A 19,791-nucleotide genomic window follows, 5' to 3' on the forward strand; every position below is an offset into this window, starting at 1 on the left:
TTAATAGTGAATAAAATACATCCGGAGTATTTTTTCAAATCAGCTATTTAAACAAGTCTATTTAAATTGTCTGTGATCTGCAATTTTACAATAACAAAAGTTATAAAGTGATTAAACAAAGTGGTTTGTAACAACTTTCAACAACGTTTGCAGCCACACGTGAGTCAAAATCTACCGTTAACTTGATTCAAATCAATTTTTATGATTCCTGTGAATTTTTATTTGGAAGATCCTTATGTCGATTTGTTTTTTAATACATGTAATTTACACACATCACTTTTAAGAAGCTGTGGTGCTTTGATTGTCACACTCATGAGGGCAGTTGTGTTTGTTTATGTCCTTTATTGTCACAGCACCCTCTGCTGGACAACTTTAAAATGTCTAACTGATACTTCAGCTTAATTTTTTCAATGTTCCAGTTTGAATTTTCCCCTACGACTTTACAATGGAGAGATTTTTGTATGTAAACACATTAATATGTGTAAGGACACACCAGGTTACAGAGATAAATCAGCAGTGATGCCCAGCCCTACTGTGAACCAACTTGTCAACATGTCTCACACAACACAAGTGCACATTGTAAATTTCCATGACACACACACACCCTCTGCGAATCAAGGCCATATTTTGAGCAGTGGCACGACTACAAAAGTGGCAGGTAAACAGAAAAGCTGTGTGTGTTTTTTTTATCTTTTGTGCTGCTTGTTGTCACTCGGTGCTGTCACAATGATGGAGTGTCTGTGTGACAGGTGCTGTGATTTCCTTGACCCCATTGTATTCAAACAACACAGGCTCCTCACACAGGAAGAGTGTGGTACAGGTGAGTCTGGAAGAATTTCCCCCTCGAGGGCTGCCCATCTGACGGCTAAAAAGGTGTGTGTGTGTTCATTTTTACACATATTTTTAGTGCTGCTCAGTATATCTGTGTGTAAACAGCGAGTCTTTCCACACAGTAATGAGTTTACTGAGTAAAGAAAAAACACAGCCTGGTTATAAATTCCTCCTTGTGCTCTACACTCTCTCCTTTCACTCTTCTCCATCATTACAAACCGTGACCTGTTAAAAAACAAAGTTTAAAGTAAAGTTTTTTTATATTTAAAAAAAATATATGTATAGACTCTTTTGAAACCACGGGAGATCACTTTCTACCATTCACATTAACAAAAAACTATGTTAACGTCGGCCTTGCCTTGCCTTGGATAAATGCTGGCCTACACTCATCTTTCACTCATCCATCCCACTGAGGTCCAGCAGTGAAAGGAACAGAAAGCCAAATCATGGACTGAAGTCTGACACATGCATAAAAGTCAATAGAAATCTTCCTGTAATGAGGATTAAAAAATATCAACAATTACATGACTAATAAGCGGATGTGGAAAGTCACACATGCCTAAAGGACAATCCACACACATGTTTACACTGCTATAACTGCCTAACCCCAACCATGACCTGACCACAAGTCAAATCTTAGCACTAAACTCAAACAGTTACTCTTGAAGACCAAAACCTGCATCTCCATGAGGACTACTGGTCCTGCCAAGACCAGGATCAGGTCCTGAAGTGGAAACCAATACATATACACACACACACCCGGATGATTCTGTGGAATCTACTGCCCTCTGCTGGGGGCAAAGCACATAAACGTGGCATTAAACAATAAAGCATTATGCAGCAATGTCTTAACTTTTCATTGCTTTCACCGATGAGAAGCTGTGTTTTAAGTTTGTGTGCTTTCTCTAGATGACGTATAGATTGTTAAAATGTTACTGAAGGAAGTAGAGAACTGTATTTTCTTGCCAAAATAAGACCAGGTTGTAGTTTAATATCCAAACCATGATGATTTACAGCATGGTTTTGTGAAACCCTGACCTTGTAGAGTATAGTTCATGGAAGTATATCTAATATTTCTCATAACTCGATTTAAATTAGCCATAATCAAGTAAGTGAATACAACAGCAAAGAGAATAGGGTCCTTTGTGGTGATTAATTTAAAGAAAGAGTTAAATGTGCACTTTGGTTCATTTTCATCAATCTACTAAGTCTTCCACTGTTCATTATCTCTCTCACTCACTCACTACTTTATTCACCACATATTGGGGTGAAGCTGGAGCCAATCCCAGCTGATATAGTGTGAAAGGACAGGTCCATAGTTCATCGCAGGACTAACATGCAGATATTCTCTCCAATTGACCTCATCTGCATGACTGTGGGAGTGGTGACCTTCATGCTGTGAGGCAACAGCACTAGCCACTGCTCCACCCTGTGACCCTGTGTGACACAGTTAGCAACTATCAGGCAGACAAAAGGGAAGATTTAGCAGATAAACAACAAGAAAGTTCTTCTTAACAAAATGTCACTGAAGGAAGTCCATGCTATTAACAGCAACAGAAGACCACGTATATGGTTTAATATCTAAACCATGACGTTTTTCCACAGCTGATTTTAGGTGGTCCACAGAGCAGCTTATCTGTTCATGGCCAGTGCATGGCTGAGTGGAGCCACCTTTACAGGAGCAAAGACAAGGCCTCTTTTCAGGCAGAGTAACTCCTGAGGCACATGAGGGCACTCAGTGTTCCACCCCAACCACAGGATTTATTTACCTTCCAAAGAGGGGCAGCTGGTAAAAGGAGATGAAGTGTGCTCGGAAAAAAAGGTAGGGGTGCAGAGAGTGTCTGTTTGAATGTGAGTTTCCTTAGAGAGGGGTGGTGAGACAGGGTGGAGTAGCATCAAGATCATGTGACATCAAGTCAGAAAGTAAACGATCATCAATCCAAAAAAAAAAAAAAAAAGAGTCAGACAACAGACATGTAATAACACACACACCCACAAACACAAAAGAATGCTTGTTAAAAAGTAAGAGGGCCGTGTTGATGAGTGGAAGAACGTGGATGGGAGACGAAGAAGTCAGAGTGGAGAGTTTCTGTTCCTTAGACTTCCTTCTACCTTCCCCTACTGCCACACAAATGGAGCCATTGAATCAGCGTGTGTGTGCACAAGCACACTGTGCATCTGTCAGCACAGCAGCTTTAATGCATTACAAACTAAACCAGGGTCACCCTTTGAGCAGGCGGTGCCAAAAAATCTCTCTGTGTCCCTCTCTATCATCCTGTTAGGGAGAAAGTTATTATCATGTATACAGTATGTCATACAACAACGCAAAGGTTTTTACATTGTAATTTAGCCACTAAATGTATTTGTGAGTTGGAATAAAACACATACAGTACATGAGTATTTCTTTTTTGTAGTCATGTCAAAATAACGGATTATTGGTGGTGAATTTGATTTGGAAAACGTTCTTTTTTGTGCTAAAATGTTAAACCATAAAAGGAATCAAACATAACATCAGTTGGTTTGGTTGTATGGTGTTTTTTTTTCCTCTCTATCTTTCTCTCTCTCTTTTCCACTCCTCCATAAAATGGCATTCTGACATTTATCCTGGAACACAAACTCCCTAAGGTTCCACGCGAGTCAGAAACATTCCAGACGATGCGGAAGCAGAGCAGATACAAAGCAGTGCGAGTGCCTCTATCTGCAAATAACAGACAGTGTGAGGCTGTTTGTTTGTGTATTTGTTTGTTTCATTTCCAGGACATCTAGACACTCAGTAATCAAATCCTACTGTGACATTTCAGGATTAGTTATTAATAGCTGGAGCCAAGATACTCACAAACTTGCAATTCCACAATCCATATACTAAAACAAGTAATAAAACATGCAAATTAGCTGCAAAGTTGATTACTGAATTAAAAGTAACATGAAATTAATGAATATTTCACGACTCAATATTTTATTGCTATGGGGACATAGTCGATTGGAGTTTGTTTCAGTGGGGTTACTCGGTGCATTACACAATAAAATAAATACATAAAATCCAGGCCATAAAAAGAGATAAGAAGGGGGGGTGTAAGCAGGAGACATCAACGAGAAAGAAAATTTGACTAGTTTATTACTAGCAAAACAAGTGAAGGGGTAATCAATAAAATTAAACAATAATAGTCAAATTTAAACAAGGGTACAGCTCAATATTCAAGATTATGGTTTGCAAATTGTGTTTGATCAAGTGTACGGACCAAATCTTCTAAGGACATTTAGCATTTTATAACATAACATAAGACAATATGAGAACATGAAGAAATATCAACTGAACTGGCATAAAAGTCTGAATTTACAAAACAATATAAATCAATAAAAGAACTCAAAAAACGGTGGTCCAACCTTGGCCATTAAGCATCAATACTTTGCCACAAGGGGCGCTCTATTATGCACAGGTGTCTCCTGCTACTGGAACGTCCAAACTAGCTTACACTATACCTCGTTCAAAAGCTTGAAACCTCCTCTAAAAGATGCGATATGTTAAACTAACACAGGTTTACTCTCCAGCAAAGTGTTGCCGTAAAACAAACACAGAGCAAAGTTTTCAGCCCATGACACAGATAAGTTGGGTTCCCGAGCCTCTACGAATGACAACACATAGCTTAGCTGAATGCTAGCATTGAAGCATATTTTGAAACAAGGACGAGCGAGATATTCGCCAAAGTCATTTTTGACACAGGAGCAACATGTTACACCAAAACATAGACTCAAAAAAAAAATGGCGACTTACCGTTTCTGAAATGACTCGACTCTGCTAACACCCACTTGGCAGTAAAACGACTAATTTTCGCCGTTGACTCCTCTCAAAAACACTCATTATGGTTTTTCGAAGGTGTGTTTTATGGTTCATTATGGTTGTATGGTTTGGAAGACGAGAACTTTCTGCGAACAGTGATTACAGTTACGGCCATGTTCACGTAGCGTGGAGTGGAGTGGACTGGACCAAAACGGGGAGGGGGAGGGCGCGAGGACATGGACGTTATGTTAACTCAGTGTAGCAAATTCTTTTTAGTCATAATAAAAAAAACGTTTTATTTGTCGGCGCCTTTCTCGACACTCGCCTTACAAAAACACAAACATATACAAAATAAAAGACAATAATAAAATTGGACGGTGCAATGTGGTTATTTGTAATCTACCGTTCTGAACAGGTATCAGTTACTAGGATCTGACACTTTTTCCTTCTAGAAAATTGATTGTAAAATGATTGTAAAATTGAAAATATTTTGTTTTAAGTCTGTATAGTTTTCATGAGTTTTCAATATTTGGTATTACCCTATCAACTTTACATTATATGTAAAACTTACCTTGTGTTAGGATTCAACTTACATAAATGTGGTTTTTTTTTTAAATGTTTGTTTATTATTTTTTATTGCAGATTGGCACGTCCATATTTATAGTTTATCTTTCTCTCCGTTTATTGCTTTTGTTCTTACAAACAATTAATCTCTGCGGTGCACTGATGATTTAAATATCAGTACTGTAAATAAAAGTTAGAAACACTCCATCCATCCATCTACTGCTTCAGCCTCCACAATCCCAGCTGACATAGTGCAATTGCCAGTCCATCACAGGGTCACATCGAGACAAACAACCATCCACTCACACTCTCACACTACGGTCTACGGTCAATTTAGAGTGTCCAATTTACCTAATCCCCAAATCTGCATGGACTGTGCAAGGAAACCGGAGAACTTGGAGAAAACTCACGCTCACATGGGGAGAACATGCAAACTCCATGCAGAAAGGCCCTTATATAAAGTAATACTTATGTGTATAATTGTTTCAAGATTGTATATATGTCATTTTATAAAAAATAAATAACCTCACTACATAGAGACATGGGACTAGGCTGAGCTATGGCTTCTCAGTGGTTCCTCACCAAAACTTCTCCTTTACAGGTGGGAAACATCTGCTGTCGCTGAGGGAATATTCAGCACTGGGTAAATGAGTCAGCTTGACCAGCAGCTGTTAACGCTAATCTGTTTTCTCTCAGCGGGGGCATGAAACAGGCAGAAAGAATGCAGATTGTATAAGCTTCATGTTTCGGCTTCTTTTCTTTCTTTTTTCTCCACAGTTACTGGGAGAATCTTGGGGATCCCTGGCAACAGCGTGCATTTAGAATGTGAGGTTAGACAAGAGGTAAAACAGAATAACTTTGAAATACTTGGTGTTCAATTGGTAAAGCAGGAAGAAGTCCCTCAATAATTACTATTGGACACATATCAGGGAATATGAATAACTTCATTATCCGTCTTTTATCTACATATCTACATACGTTTCCAGTGTGAATAACCTTAATTGAGGGAAACAGCCAAGCCTATCAAACAACTTCCTGTTTCAGCTGCTCTTGATGTTGAAATGATTTTCGTAATTAACATTTTTTTTAACTTTTTTCTTACTGATCCTCGCTGTATGGAAGGAAACGCAGATGTAATCATACTAAATTAAGCCAAGAGACTCAAAAGACTTGAAAATATGACTTTGTAAGGGCATTTAAGACATTCAAATCAAGTTTATACCCCATAAAAGAAACGACGAGAAAATAAAGAACTTTACACAACGTATACTGAAAAATCTCTCAAAAAGCAAAACACTGTAGTGTTCCAACAACACTCATTAATATTCATAGACCACAAACCTTTGCAACTTGTGACTGTCTTTATGGTTTTATTTAAAAAAAAAAAAAAAAAAAAAGAACCAAGACTCTTTGTCGACAATGTTCTGCTAACTTTACATCAGGAACATGTGAAATTCTAACAGCACTCGGACACACAGCACTGTGAAAAAAAGTCTTAGACCACCAAGGGAATTGTTGTTTTAGCAACGCTATAATGACCAAACACACAGTATAGTATTTATTTCTCTATCACTTCATTTGAACGCATCCATAAAACAGGGATGGAAATAAATATATTTGTGTGACCTAAACTGGAGTGGAATCCTAATGAACCCTAATTGAACCTGTCTTAAAATATCTGCTGTGGAAAAAAAAGCCAAGTTTATTTGAGCATTACAAACACGAGTTGATTGCTAACAGAACGTTCACTCACATCCGTCCAATCCAAATGCCAATGGTAACATAAAAACAACAAAGATGGTTAACTTTTACACTGTAGTGTGTAAAATGACACCGGAATTACTGCAAATAATGGACTTTTAACAACATAAATATTTTCTTTTTGACCCAAGCATGGAAAAACCTCTCAAAAAGCAAAATACTGTAGTATTCCAACAGTACTCATTAATATTCATAGACCACAAACCTTTGCAACTTGAGACTGGCTTTATGGTTTTTATTTTAAGAATAAAAAAGAACTCAGACTCAGACTTTTGTCATCAATGTTCTGCTACAGCACTGGGACACAGTACTATGAAAAAAAGTCTTAGACCACCAAGGGAATTGTTGTTTTAGCAACGCTATAATGACCAAACACACAGTATTTATTTCTCTATCACTTCATTTGAACACATCCATAAAATAGGGGTGAAAAAAAGGTATTTAGTGTGACTTTGGCTCTCTTTAAACTGGAGTGGAATCCTAATGAACCCTAATTGAACCTGTCGTAAAATATCTGCTGTGGAAAAAGGTCTATTCCGCCAAGTTTATTTGAGCATTACAAACACGAGTTGATTGCTAACAGAAAGTCACATCGTTCCAATCCAAATGCCAATGGTAACATAAAAACAACAAAGATGGTTGACTTTTACACTGTAGTGTATAAAATGACACATGAAGTACTGCAGAACAGCACTGACTCCTGACATCTCTATATCTGAAGCAGTTGAATACACACACACACACACACACACACACTCACACACACACTCGCTGACTACACCCATTGTTGCAGTTGGTATTTCACAGTATTCTTTTTTTGGCTTGAACACTTAAGTCGTCAAACTGGGCCAACTCAAAACCTGCCAGTATATTCATATTTATGCTTTCAAGACTAAAGCAAGCACAAGCCCACTACTATATTATCTACATCTACGGATATCCCCCTGCCTTTTTTTTTTTTCTTCCTTTTTTTCCAAAAGCGGCACAGTCATTTTTCAGCAGTACCTCAGCCAAGCTGAACACAATGCTGCTATTGATGCCGAGTCACAGTGGACACCTTTATATAGCATCAAGAGTGACAGTTAATGCAACAGCACCTGGGTTCAACTCAAAGTGATGGGCCACATAATACAGTCACACACACGTACAGTTAAGAAAAAAAAAAACCCTCGTCATTGATCGTTTGGTGTGTTTTCTTTTAAGTCGGGAAGTAATAAAAATAAAACTCCATTCACAGTAATGTTGTTTTTGTTTGAACGAGATCGGCCCTGGCTCGCCAGCACCTTTCGATTGTGAGCGGCCTGTCAACAGGCAAAGCAGGTTTGTTACCGGAGAAGCAGAAAAATGCACAGAAATACATTAAAGTGAGAAGCTATCAGGGAAAAAGCAGCACTTGACTGATGAAGACACATGTAGGTATCTGAGGTAAAGTGTTTCTACATATATATATATATATCCACTCTATATCCATCTTAATTGGCCCGTTTACATCAGAGAACGTCTTTAAATGGCAATTTTTGTTTAAGACATCAGAGATTATACTGTGTTTTCCACATACACAGTCTTACTGTGAGGAAGATGTGACTACACTCTTAGAAATAAGGGTTCCAAAAGGGTCCTTCTACAAGAGGTTGAGGTTCTACCTGCAACCATTTGCTTCTGAAAAACCCTTTTTCAAGGGTTCTTTGTAACACTAATGGTTAAAAAAAACATTTTGATCCAGAGAACCCTTTAAAACCCCGTTCCTGAATAAAGGGTTTTTAAAGGGTTCTTGGTGGAACCCTCCAAAAGGGTTTTCCTATGAGGACAAGCCGAAGAACCTTATGTGGTTCTACTTAGCACTTTTATTTCTAAGAGTGTACGACCTCATGAAGACACCAGAAAATTTAACTTCACCTGAGTCACTTTTGTAAAGCCTTATCCACACACACATCAGGTCTTATCCAATCTCAAGTCTAAATCACATCAGTCTGGTCGAACTAAGCAGTATTAAGCACTAAGAGCAGACACGCGCACAATATCATTACTTTCACATCACGTCATCTTCACATCACTTTTGCACTTTTTTTTTTTATTAATCCCTGAAAGTCTAAAAGATCTGATAAGAATAAAACCTTTATATTATAATCTCCAGCAATCTGTTATCATCGCCCTGCTCATGTCAATGAGTTTATTCTAATACACTCTTAAAACGCCAGTACTTCTCAATAAACCCAGTATAGAAATAAATACTTTCCCATATCAAGTGGCTCTTCATTGTTTCAATGAGGCACATCATTGGCGAGTATGAACACATTAACACCGTAGCCATTAAAACGTCTCTTGGTACCTTTTTTTCTCACTCGTTTTTGGTCTGTGCAACAATGGCTTTGGTCCGTCCCGCGTGCAGAGTTCTGCGCATTCACAGCTTCATCCGTGACCTTAAAAACTACTGAAAGAGTCTGTCCTCGAGCAAACTGATGGACCTATTCGTGAGGGACATTTCGTCGTACACGAACCTGTAGCCAAACAGCTTCATGGTGGGTTCGCACACTCTCTGCACTACCTGAGCCAGAGTAAAGGGAATGCTAAACCTCCATTTGTCAGCCTGCTCTGACGAGTTCCTCTGGGTGGAGTAAATCCCGCGGGCTCCCTGTGTGGTCTGCGTGTTCCTCAGAATCCACTCCCTGGCTTGCGGACTGAACGGTATCCCCGTGAACCTGTACATATCCTCCGCCTTCTGCATCGGGTAGCGGGCGATGTCCTCATAGCGCACTAGCATGTAGCGGTTCCTCAGCCAACGAGGTTGGCTCAGTCCCACCTCTGCGGACAGCCTGATCTGGTCACAGTTTCCCTTCAGCCTCTTCACCTCCTCGTCGTCTTCGGGCACCTGGCCGCCCTTAGCCCAGGTCTTCCACGTCTGGTACTTGGAGGAGAACGCCACCATGCGAGACGCCAAGATCGCCCGCGGATCGCGGACCAGCTGGATCACTCGGACGTCCAGGTGAGGATCCTCCACCAGCGGCTTCAGAGTGTCCAGCTGGCGAACGCGGACGGTCTTGATGGCGTGGTGTTGCTTGGAAAGGCAGGACTCGGACGCCAGGGTCAAGTTCAGAGGCCCGCAGTGGCGAGTCTTACAGTGGTACCTGAGGAAAGATCGCTATAGTTTATATGTGGTGAGATTATTTCAGGTTCAAGTTCACGTTAAAATCTGGATGCCAATGAATCTCAGGATATTATCAGGACAGAGCATTCCATGAAAACCTGATAACTAGCAACAATTGCCAAGGTTAAAATGTGTCATCCTTGGCATCCTTGGTATTTAGTACCACTGTTATTTCACTCGTTGGGAATGTTCCTCTCTTTTTAGAAAGTTAATAATCCCATTCTTTTTTTGTCCCCTACCATTCATACATCTTGAAATATTTAACTTCTGCCAATTTTTTTACACTGAAAATGAATGGAGCCCTTGTCTGCCTTTAATTGAACTGTGGAAGGAGTTAGCAACCCCAACAAAAACAGACTAAACAGTAGCGAGGAAGTGCTGAGTCATTTCAACTACTGGCATAAGCTACCGAAAAGGGTAATAAACCAGGAACACAATAGTTCAAGGTACTCTGTATTCCGCAGCTGCATTTCCTAGAGCATTGGTTCTCGGGGGCCAATGGCGGCCCGGGGGCCAATGGCGGCCCGCAGAAACATTTCTGGCGGCCCGCAATGAATTACAGTTGATAGTTTTAATCCAGGAGCTACTAAACTTGTTAAATGTTTATTGGACATTACTGGATACAGACCAATAAGTGTAAACAAAAACACTGGGTATTTACCTGGTTTCTATATGGTGAATTTTAGTGTATTATTGGGTTATAAGCTGGTAATAAGCAGGTAGCTACAGCCCCCAATTACTAGCTATTTACCCAGTAAATATATAGTAACAGAAATGTGTTACTTGGTATTAACCTGTAATGAGAAGGTAAGAACAATGGCCAAAATACTGGGTAGTTACCCAGTAAATTATAAAGCGTTATTATATTAACGCTTATATTACTTAACGCTAAACTGTAGAACTGCAATCTGGTCATTAAAATGATTACAAATGGGATTTCTTTCTGTTTTTTTTTCCTTTGGCGGCCCCCAGTCCAATGTTGGGTTCCTAAATTGGCCCTCGGGTATCAAAACTTTGAGAACCCCTGTTCTAGAGGAAGTGCACATGCTCCAGTTTCTTTCTCCAGCATTAATCAATAATGATGAGTCACAATACCTCTCAAACACGTCTTTGATTACAGGGGAGCAGACCGACTCTTCGCAGAGCGATAAACTCGACTCTCTGCGGAACAGAGCGGCGGTGACGTGGTCCTCCGGCGAAGGCGAGATGAACTTCTCCAGGCGAGAGAAATCGCAGCGGAACAGTCCCTGGATGACGTCGCGGTAGAGTCCCGACATCACCGTGCCGTTGTTAGGCTCCGCCGTGGCCGCCGCCAGCATGCGCTCCACGTGCCACAGCGGCTCGAACAGATAGAACATGTTCTCCCCGTGCTGGTTGAAAAACTCGCCCACAAACGAGGAACCAGTTCGCGTGGTGGCCAAGAGAAGTATGTGCTTACGGCCGTCGCCACCACCGCCGTCGTACGCGCCGAGATCGCCCAGCTCGTCCTCCGATTCATCGGAAAAACTCGAGTAGTTCCCTTTTGCGCCAGTCAATTTGGAAAGGAGCATTTTGAGAACGGCCATGGAGCCATTTTGTGTCGCGTTGTCGTAATCCAGTGGGATCTGCTGGGTCGACTGAGGAGTCTGCCTCTGGATTATTTTATCTGAGACCCTGAGGGGAAATATATAGATGGATTAAATGAGTCTCACATAATGAATTTAGCATTTAGTCATGCTAAATGGTCTGGATTTACAGTATATAGCGCTTCTTTACTCTTGATGACCACTCAAATTGGGGTTAATGGCATTGAGCAGTTTAGCTATCGCACAATATCGAGAAAAAAACAACACTTTGACAGTGACGCATAAAAGTTAAAAGGTAAGAATTCATCTTTAAAGGTGCATTATGTAATAAATCTAACGCAACTGGCCATAAAATCCTCCTAATATGTCACAGAGACTCAGGAATAATGTTCATATAACAAACTGAACTCACCATCAACAACAGTACAGACCAAATATTTGCATTAACAAATATATTTTGCAGACTGCAAATCATTTTGGCTTGTGGCGCCACCTAACAACCATTGCAATCAGTATAGTCTCAGCTGCCGATCAACCACGGGTTGCCAGTTACGTCAGAAAACGAAACCTAAAAGACCTCGGTATTTTGAATTTGAATGTAGTAACCGTTTTTGGCCACATTCTTACATATGGCACCTTTAACGGTGCGTATAAATCACCTCTCCCAGGAAAAGTGACTCGACCAAAGCAATAAACTCCGAATTTAAGGTCCAGTGCAGGAGCATTAATGACATTTAATGGTGAGAGTTGCATTTAAAGGATACCTTCTCAGGCTAATAAACCTTTTTTTTTATAGCATATATAATAAACTTATACAAATGCACTTTACTGCATGTGTAACGCACCTTTCAAAGAAAGCGTTTTCTCTTACCTTGACAGGATATTGCTCTCCTTTTCTATGATGACCAGGGCAATAATACAGATGAAGACGATGGCATATTTGGTCTTCATCCTTGAGTCCTGTCGTTGCTCTGGTCTAAGTGCTGGTCACAGCTCGTCATGCGGAGGTTGTTAGCGCGTCATTCTGCAACGAGATAGGTGTTTTTCACACATGATGCTATTGTGAAAACCTTCAACAGACACAAACCTCACAGCTAATTATGCTAATTATGTTGCACAAAGCAGTGAAGTAACATTTTCCTGATGTCAAAACATGATCTGGAACCTGACGGAGGATGTTTTAGCTTGACTTGATTTTCTTATTTTGTAAAAAACATGGTGCAGGGATGAAAACAGATGAAAAGGCAGAGAGAGAGAAACAGGAGTGGCTTTCATAGCTGGTAAACACAGTGGATCACTGCCACATGGCACTGAGTAAATTTGGATTTCCATACTGTGGCTTTTCCGTTGCGAACTCGCGTCTTACGGGTCAAACCCGGGCGTATCATTTCTTGGAATCAAAAGTTTCCTCACGGTGATACGGCGCATGCCGCGACACGCCGATGAGCCAAATGATCTTTGAAAGCAATTCCAAGATTAGCATTTATCAGCACGGCGCAACAGGGCAAGTCAGTGCAGGTAAGTATTAACATCAAATATTGCGTCATTGGCTGGAACTCTATCGCTTCCGTCTGGTGGGAGTATTGCATTTCCCAACCGTGTGTCTACTCTGAACTCAGACGTCTATTAGGAAAAAAAGAAAATGATTCTGCTGAAATATGTCAGTAAAACACATTTCTTAATTCTGTATGAATTAAGAACACACACACACACACACACACACACAGCATTTGGACCTGTCACGAGATTTGAAGAATCCCTACAAAGCTTATCATTAAGTGAAAAAAAAAAAAAAAAGACATCGCCTGTGTCTACGGCGAGTAAATATCAACCCAATTATCTGAGCTTAATACGCCATAGCCGTCAAACTGTCAGGCTGAGCGGGCTGCAGAACGACGAGGCATCTCTTACATATTCAAGAGCCACTGGAGCATTTGGCAAATCTGACAATCTGCTGGAGCAGAAACACTCATCACTCTGTTTATCATCTCACTACAAATTACATTAATGGCTGCAGCCTTTGAGAATCTGGGGGAAACGACGTCGGAAATGGAGACGCCGAGGGCTGCAATTCCCTCCAAGAGCTTTAGCAGCACCTAACCTTTTTATTTCAGTTAGACACATTAATAAAGACACGTGTAAATCTTGTTATCACGGTTGACCCTGCCATCAGATCCTGAAGGTTTAGCTGGACATGATCTGCGATGCAATTGCAGGAAACAGAAAATAAAGGGAGGCGAGTAAAAAACGGGATTTATGATTTATATGTTTAAAGGCGCCATATGTAAGAATGTGGCCAAAAACAGTTACTACATTCAAATTCAAAATACCGAGGTCTTTTACGTTTCGTTTTCATGACGCAACTGGCAACCCGTGGTTGCGCGGCAGCTGAGACTCTACTGACTGCAATGATGATAGGTGGCGCCACATGCCGAAACGTGATTTCAAAACATAAACATGATTTGCAGTCTGCAAAAAAAAATGTTTAATGCAAATATTTTGTCTGTACTGTTGTTGTTGGTGAGTTCAGTTTGTTATATGAACATTATTCCTGAGTCTCTGTGACATATTAGGAGGATTTTATGGCCAGTTGCTTTAGATTTATTACATAATGCACCTTTAATGATGTAGAGGTCAAATTGGAGATATAAACAAGTGTAAATGACTTATATGCAGAGGTGGAAAAAGTACTAAAATATTGTACTCAAGTAAAAGTACCAATACAGTGAAATGAAATATTACTCAAGTAGAAGTAAAAAGTAGTTCATTTGAAATGTACTTGAAATGTTTACATTCGCGAAGCAATCAACATGGCCGCCACGTCCCAGAATGCAACGCGGTGCCCGAGCCCTGTACTTGAGTCAATACGTACTCAAGTAAAATACAAAATCCTGATTTTTAAATTGTACTTAAAAAATACAAAATACACCAAAAAAAGTATTCAATACAGTAATGTATTTCGTTACTTTCCACCTCCGCTAATATGTACGTGTATATGACAGCCAGAGGGGAAAAGGTCAAAGGGTCGTGTGTACATTTAAGTCAATTTAAATTATTAGGAGTTCGGTTTGTTGTTTTTCTGTGATCCTCTGACTCCAGACTTCCCACACACTCTCCTCCCGTGTCATTGATTGAATCATTTGGGATGTGATGCTGTGAATAAATAAACCTAACCCCCCCCCACCAACCCCCACTGCTCTGCTTTGTGTGTTCTTTCTGGCGTAAACACTGACCCTTGTGAGGACCAGTAGTTCCTCTTTTAGACCTGAAAACCAGATCCTACTGAGGCAGAACCTCATCTCTGAGTTTAACAGGTAAGATATTGAAATGTGGTTAAGGTTAAGGTTGACCAAATGAACTGAGGTGCATGCATGTCCTTAAAAGGACAGCTGTATGACCATGTGTGTGTGTGTGGGGTGCCCATGTAAGTGCCCCAGCAGTCATTAAGGGGGAGGGGACGTGGACATTCAATTCAGGAGCTTTTTCCAACATGAAACCAGCATGAATGCTGCACATTATCAGTCACTGGTGCCTCTCATAAGACATGCTTATGATTTAAAATACTCAAAATGACATTAGGATGAACGGTTATATGAGAACATGACAGATTAGAGTGGACTACACGGTTCAGACGGTGCATTTACCTGCGTCTTTAAGGAGGAAACACAGGGAAAAAAATAAAAACATGTCGAGTTTGAAGACATTGGTTGACTTTATGACAATTATTCATCATTTGTTGCTCGTTAAGGGGCAGCATGTTTACACGCTCTGCCGTCCACCAGTGTCTCTCTGTGGGTTTGCGTTAGTGGTTCCCCTGTCTGAATGGAAATGTAGACACAGCACAGCAGAGGCGTCACAAACCTTTCCGTGGCTCTGATGTCTGTCTCTCTGTTTCTCTGTCTCCTCTGCTCTGTCTTTAGCTGCAGTCGAGTGAATAAAAAGCTCCAGGGCTGATGATCCTGTGAGAAACGACATCGTCTCCGTGAAGCATCTCGTTGCTGCTGCTGCTGCTGTTGAGGCTCCTGCTGCATTGTCTCGCGCAAGGACACATGCTTCATTGTATCCTCGCGTCCGCCGCGTGAATGAGAGGCAGCGCGAGGACGTCAAGCGAACACATCGATGCTGAAGCGAAAAAAAAAAAGAAAAAAAAAAAAGATGTGTATGTTAAATTAAAGATATAACTAAAAAAAACACACAGAGGTGATTAAATATTTAAATACTGATTCACCCTCGAGTTCTTAATTTATATTTAAATAATAATAATAAATACATAAAATAATATCGCTCCAAAACTTTTCTTTCTTGCTCTGGAGGAGAACTCTCAGCTCAGTGAGACCAGTCCACGCTTCACGTCACCACTTTTTTCTTCCCCCGTGTGGGACATCCTGTGCAGGCGAGGTCACGTGACCACCCCCCCTCAAAATCTGCTCATTTGCATAATCGTCGCCCCACTACTTTTGCTTTTAGTGAAAGGAAAAGGAGTGAATGAATGAATGGTCACAGCTTTTCTGTGTGTGTGTGTGTGTGTGTGTGTGTGTGTGTGTGTGTGTGTGTGTGTGTGTGTGTGTGTGTGTGTGTGCGCTGCAGAGCCTTAAAGAACAAACCTTTCATTATGAATTATGTACATGTTTTTTTTACACTTGTACAAAAATATAATAGAATAAATGTGGTGAAGAGTCGGAAAACTTGTGTTTTTAATATATTTTTAAAGGGCAACTTCATGCTTTGAGGAAGGATAACATAATAATAATATTGGATTTACACTTTATTAGCAGACATTCATATAAAATCACAGTCTGTATCAGTGTAATCGATGTAATAAATCCTATAACTGTTTGCTTTCAGTAAGAAAATGTTTAATAATGATAATATCTTTAATACTTTCTCATTATTTTAATGTTCCTGTTCTACAGCTTTTTTTTACTGCTCATTTGCATTTGTATGTTTGTTCTTGTACAATTATCCTATTTCATTTGCTTATTTTATTTCTTTATTATACTATATACTATATATTTCTTTATTTTATTTCTTTATTATTATTCTCTATTGCACCCCCTGTGCTATAACAAGTGAATATTGCCAGCATGGGATCAATAGAGTCTAATCTAATTAAATCTAATCTCTCTCTCTCTCTCTCTCTCTCTCTCTCTCTCTCTCTCTCTCTCTCTCTCTCTCTCTCTCTCTCTCTCTCTCTCTCTCTCTATATATATATATATATATATATATATATAATACATTTAATTTAAAAGCGCCACTCAATGACACTTTACAGACAGAATAAGTTAACATTTGCACAAAAGAAATCCAAAATATAAGATCACAAATTAATAAAAACATTTTGTAAAATCAAATAAAAATACACCATGGCAATATATATATATATATATATATATATATATATATATATATATATGTATATAAATATACTGTGTTTCTTCAGTGTTTCCCCACATATGAAGCTTCATTACATCAATGTGTGGTCATTTAAATATTAACTATGACGATTATCTGTCCAGGATTGTTGGTAAACTGTATGTATAATGCATGAAGTGGGTTTATGAATTGTTCACTTGCAATATTCAACCACTTGATGGCAGTAGTGTTTAAGACTGTGTGGAGTGAGGAGCAGCAGATCAGAGTATTTAGATGATGTACTCAATCATTTGAAATCCATGTACAGAGGATATTTTGTTTGTCTATTTTTTACTATACTATGCACACTAAATTTAAGTACATTTATTGAAAATGTTGGGATTTCTTGTTGTGGTTTGTGGGGAGGATCCGTTTGTGAATATGTTACAAAATGATTACTTTTATTTGTATTTTAACTTCAAAGCTTGGTTTACATTTATTTTATTGTGTTCCCCAACTATTCTTCACAACCTCGTTGTGTGAAAACTTTATTATGTTTCCCTGCATGGTTTCTTTTCAGATTTTTTGCACAGTTCTCTGTGTGAGCAGTCCTCTCAGAGGTTTATGAAAACTGAACGGCTGTTAACCTGCAGTCGACTCTACATGCAGAGATTACATGAGTGACCTAGTTCTGAAGTGGACCGAACCTGAAAGCAAACACCACTGCAGATTATCAATAATCATAATAATAATAATCAAAAAATGTTCCAAAAACTGAATTGGGCGTCTTGAAAACAGGAACTCTAAAATCTGATTGATCCTGTATTAATGTGGGTGAAGTTTCCCTTCATATTTGTTTTTACTTTGTAAATCACAGAGTATGAACTTTATCACACAAACGACCAGACACATGTGGACATTAAAGGTTAGCGTGCACTCCAGGTATAAATCTGTCGTATGGTGAGTTCTTTCTGGATCAAAGGCTGCTTGAATGTGGTTGACTTGAAGCAGTGAGACGGTATGTGGATCTCAGGCAGTGAGGTTATCACAGTCGTTGATTGTCTACAGGGTGGGGGGGGTGATGGTAACTGAAGATCAACGTGAGGCCTTTCTTCACTGGGCTTCAGGGTCAGAGCTGCTGGCTGCTCGTGGCCAGGATGTCAATTCCAATTCAGACTTGAGACACCACTCATAAGAAGGACCAGTAGTCCTCATGGAGACCAAAACCTGGTCCTAGGAACTGGTTAAATTTAGGATAGTTCAGATTTTTAATTGTGGTTAGGTTTGGGCACTGGTTATGAAGGGATGTTGTGTTGAGGACGTCCAAGTGGATAAAAGTCAGTGCAGCGTCCTGAGAAGAATAGGTGTGCAAAACTGCCTGTGTGTGTGTGTGTGTTCTTGTACTTGCGTCATACTGAGGACCAGTGAGGGTTTTTAACCAACAAAGTGAGGTCATTTTTATGGAGTGAGGACATTTTGGCCTGTCCTCACTTTGTTTTCATTGAAATCACTTCCTTAGGTTGCTAAAAATTTTGGCTAAAATTTTTTTTTCAAATTTTGGGTCAATTTTTTTTTCAAATTTTGGGTAAATAAAAAATTTCAAATTTTTTTTCTTCAAATTTTGGGTCTTTTTTTATTTTTATTTTTGGGTCAAATTTTTTTTTAAATATTTGCAAAAAATGTTTTTTCAAATTTTGGACGACATAGTATAGTATGACATTTTTGTCAAATTTTGGACCAAAAAGTTTGGGTCAAATTTTTTTTTCAAATTTTGGACGACAGTATAGTATGACTTTTTGTTAAATTTTGGACCAAAAATTAAAAAAAATCGAAAAAGTTTTCCAGCCCTTTTTGCTCTGGGGCTCTACCTGCAGACATTTTATGGCAAGTACAAGAATGTGTGTGTGTGTGTGTGTGTGTGTGTGTGTGTGTGTGTGTGTGTGTGTGTGTGTGTGTGTGTGTGTGTGTGATGTATTTTGGACCAACTTGGGATTCTTGTAATCCAAGATGTTTCTTGATGAATGTGGTTTATTTCCATGCAACAGTAAATCTGTGTCGACAAATCTGTGGCTTTTTGACGGACGATCAGAAACGTGCCCAAAAACTTTAAGCACACGATGTTATCATGCACAGCTAAAGCCAAGCCACATTGTCAAATAATAATTTAATGCAATTTGCATATTCATTTAGTGGTCGTAACTGTGATTGTATTATAATACTGCAAATGAATGCCCATATAGGGTTGGGTATTTTCATATTGTTGATGTTTTTGGCTGATAAAAAGTCTTTATTATTTCTAGTTGTTCATATGGGCTCCCTGAATGTGATGTTTGTGCCACACACAAAGTGTGAAGGGGAAATATTTTGTCTTCTCTCATAAAGCAACTTTACAACACGGGTCAATTCAAATTGAGTTATATGAGATATTAGACAAAAGGCTGAGTTAAAAATGAGAAAATGTGGGGAAAGTTTAAAGGTGCATTATGTAATAAATCTAAAGCAACTGGCCATAAAATCCTCCTAATATGTCACAGAGACTCAGGAATAATGTTCATATAACAAACTGAACTCACCAACAACAACAGTACAGACAAAATATTTGCATTAAAAATATATTTTTGCAGACTGCAAATCATGTTTATGTTTTGAAATCATGTTTTGCCATCTACAAATCAGCTGACGAGCAACCACGGGTTGCCAGTTACGTCAGAAAACGAAACCTAAAAGACCTCGGTATTTTGAATTTGAATGTAGTAACTGTTTTTGGCCAGATTCTTACATATGGTGACTTTAAA

At 39.3% G+C, this 19,791-nt stretch overlaps 1 protein-coding gene across 1 annotated transcript; it reads right to left on the reverse strand.

Moving 5' to 3' along the window:
* Positions 1 to 9,362: 9,362 nt before the first annotated feature.
* Positions 9,363 to 12,607, reverse strand: chst3a (carbohydrate (chondroitin 6) sulfotransferase 3a; the record flags this gene model as incomplete). The annotated part of the gene is made up of 3 exons (XM_083898154.1): positions 12,516 to 12,607; positions 11,175 to 11,732; positions 9,363 to 10,059 (listed from the first exon to the last, which is right to left on the reverse strand). The coding sequence occupies exons 1-3, from the start codon at positions 12,593 to 12,595 to the stop codon at positions 9,363 to 9,365; spliced, it is 1,335 nt and encodes a 444-aa protein (XP_083754280.1). The 5' UTR covers positions 12,596 to 12,607.
* Between the last annotated feature and the right edge of the window lie 7,184 nt (positions 12,608 to 19,791).

Source organism: Microchirus variegatus (genome assembly GCF_963457635.1).
Source record: "Microchirus variegatus genome assembly, chromosome: 11".
NCBI classification, from domain to species: domain Eukaryota; kingdom Metazoa; phylum Chordata; class Actinopteri; order Pleuronectiformes; family Soleidae; genus Microchirus; species Microchirus variegatus.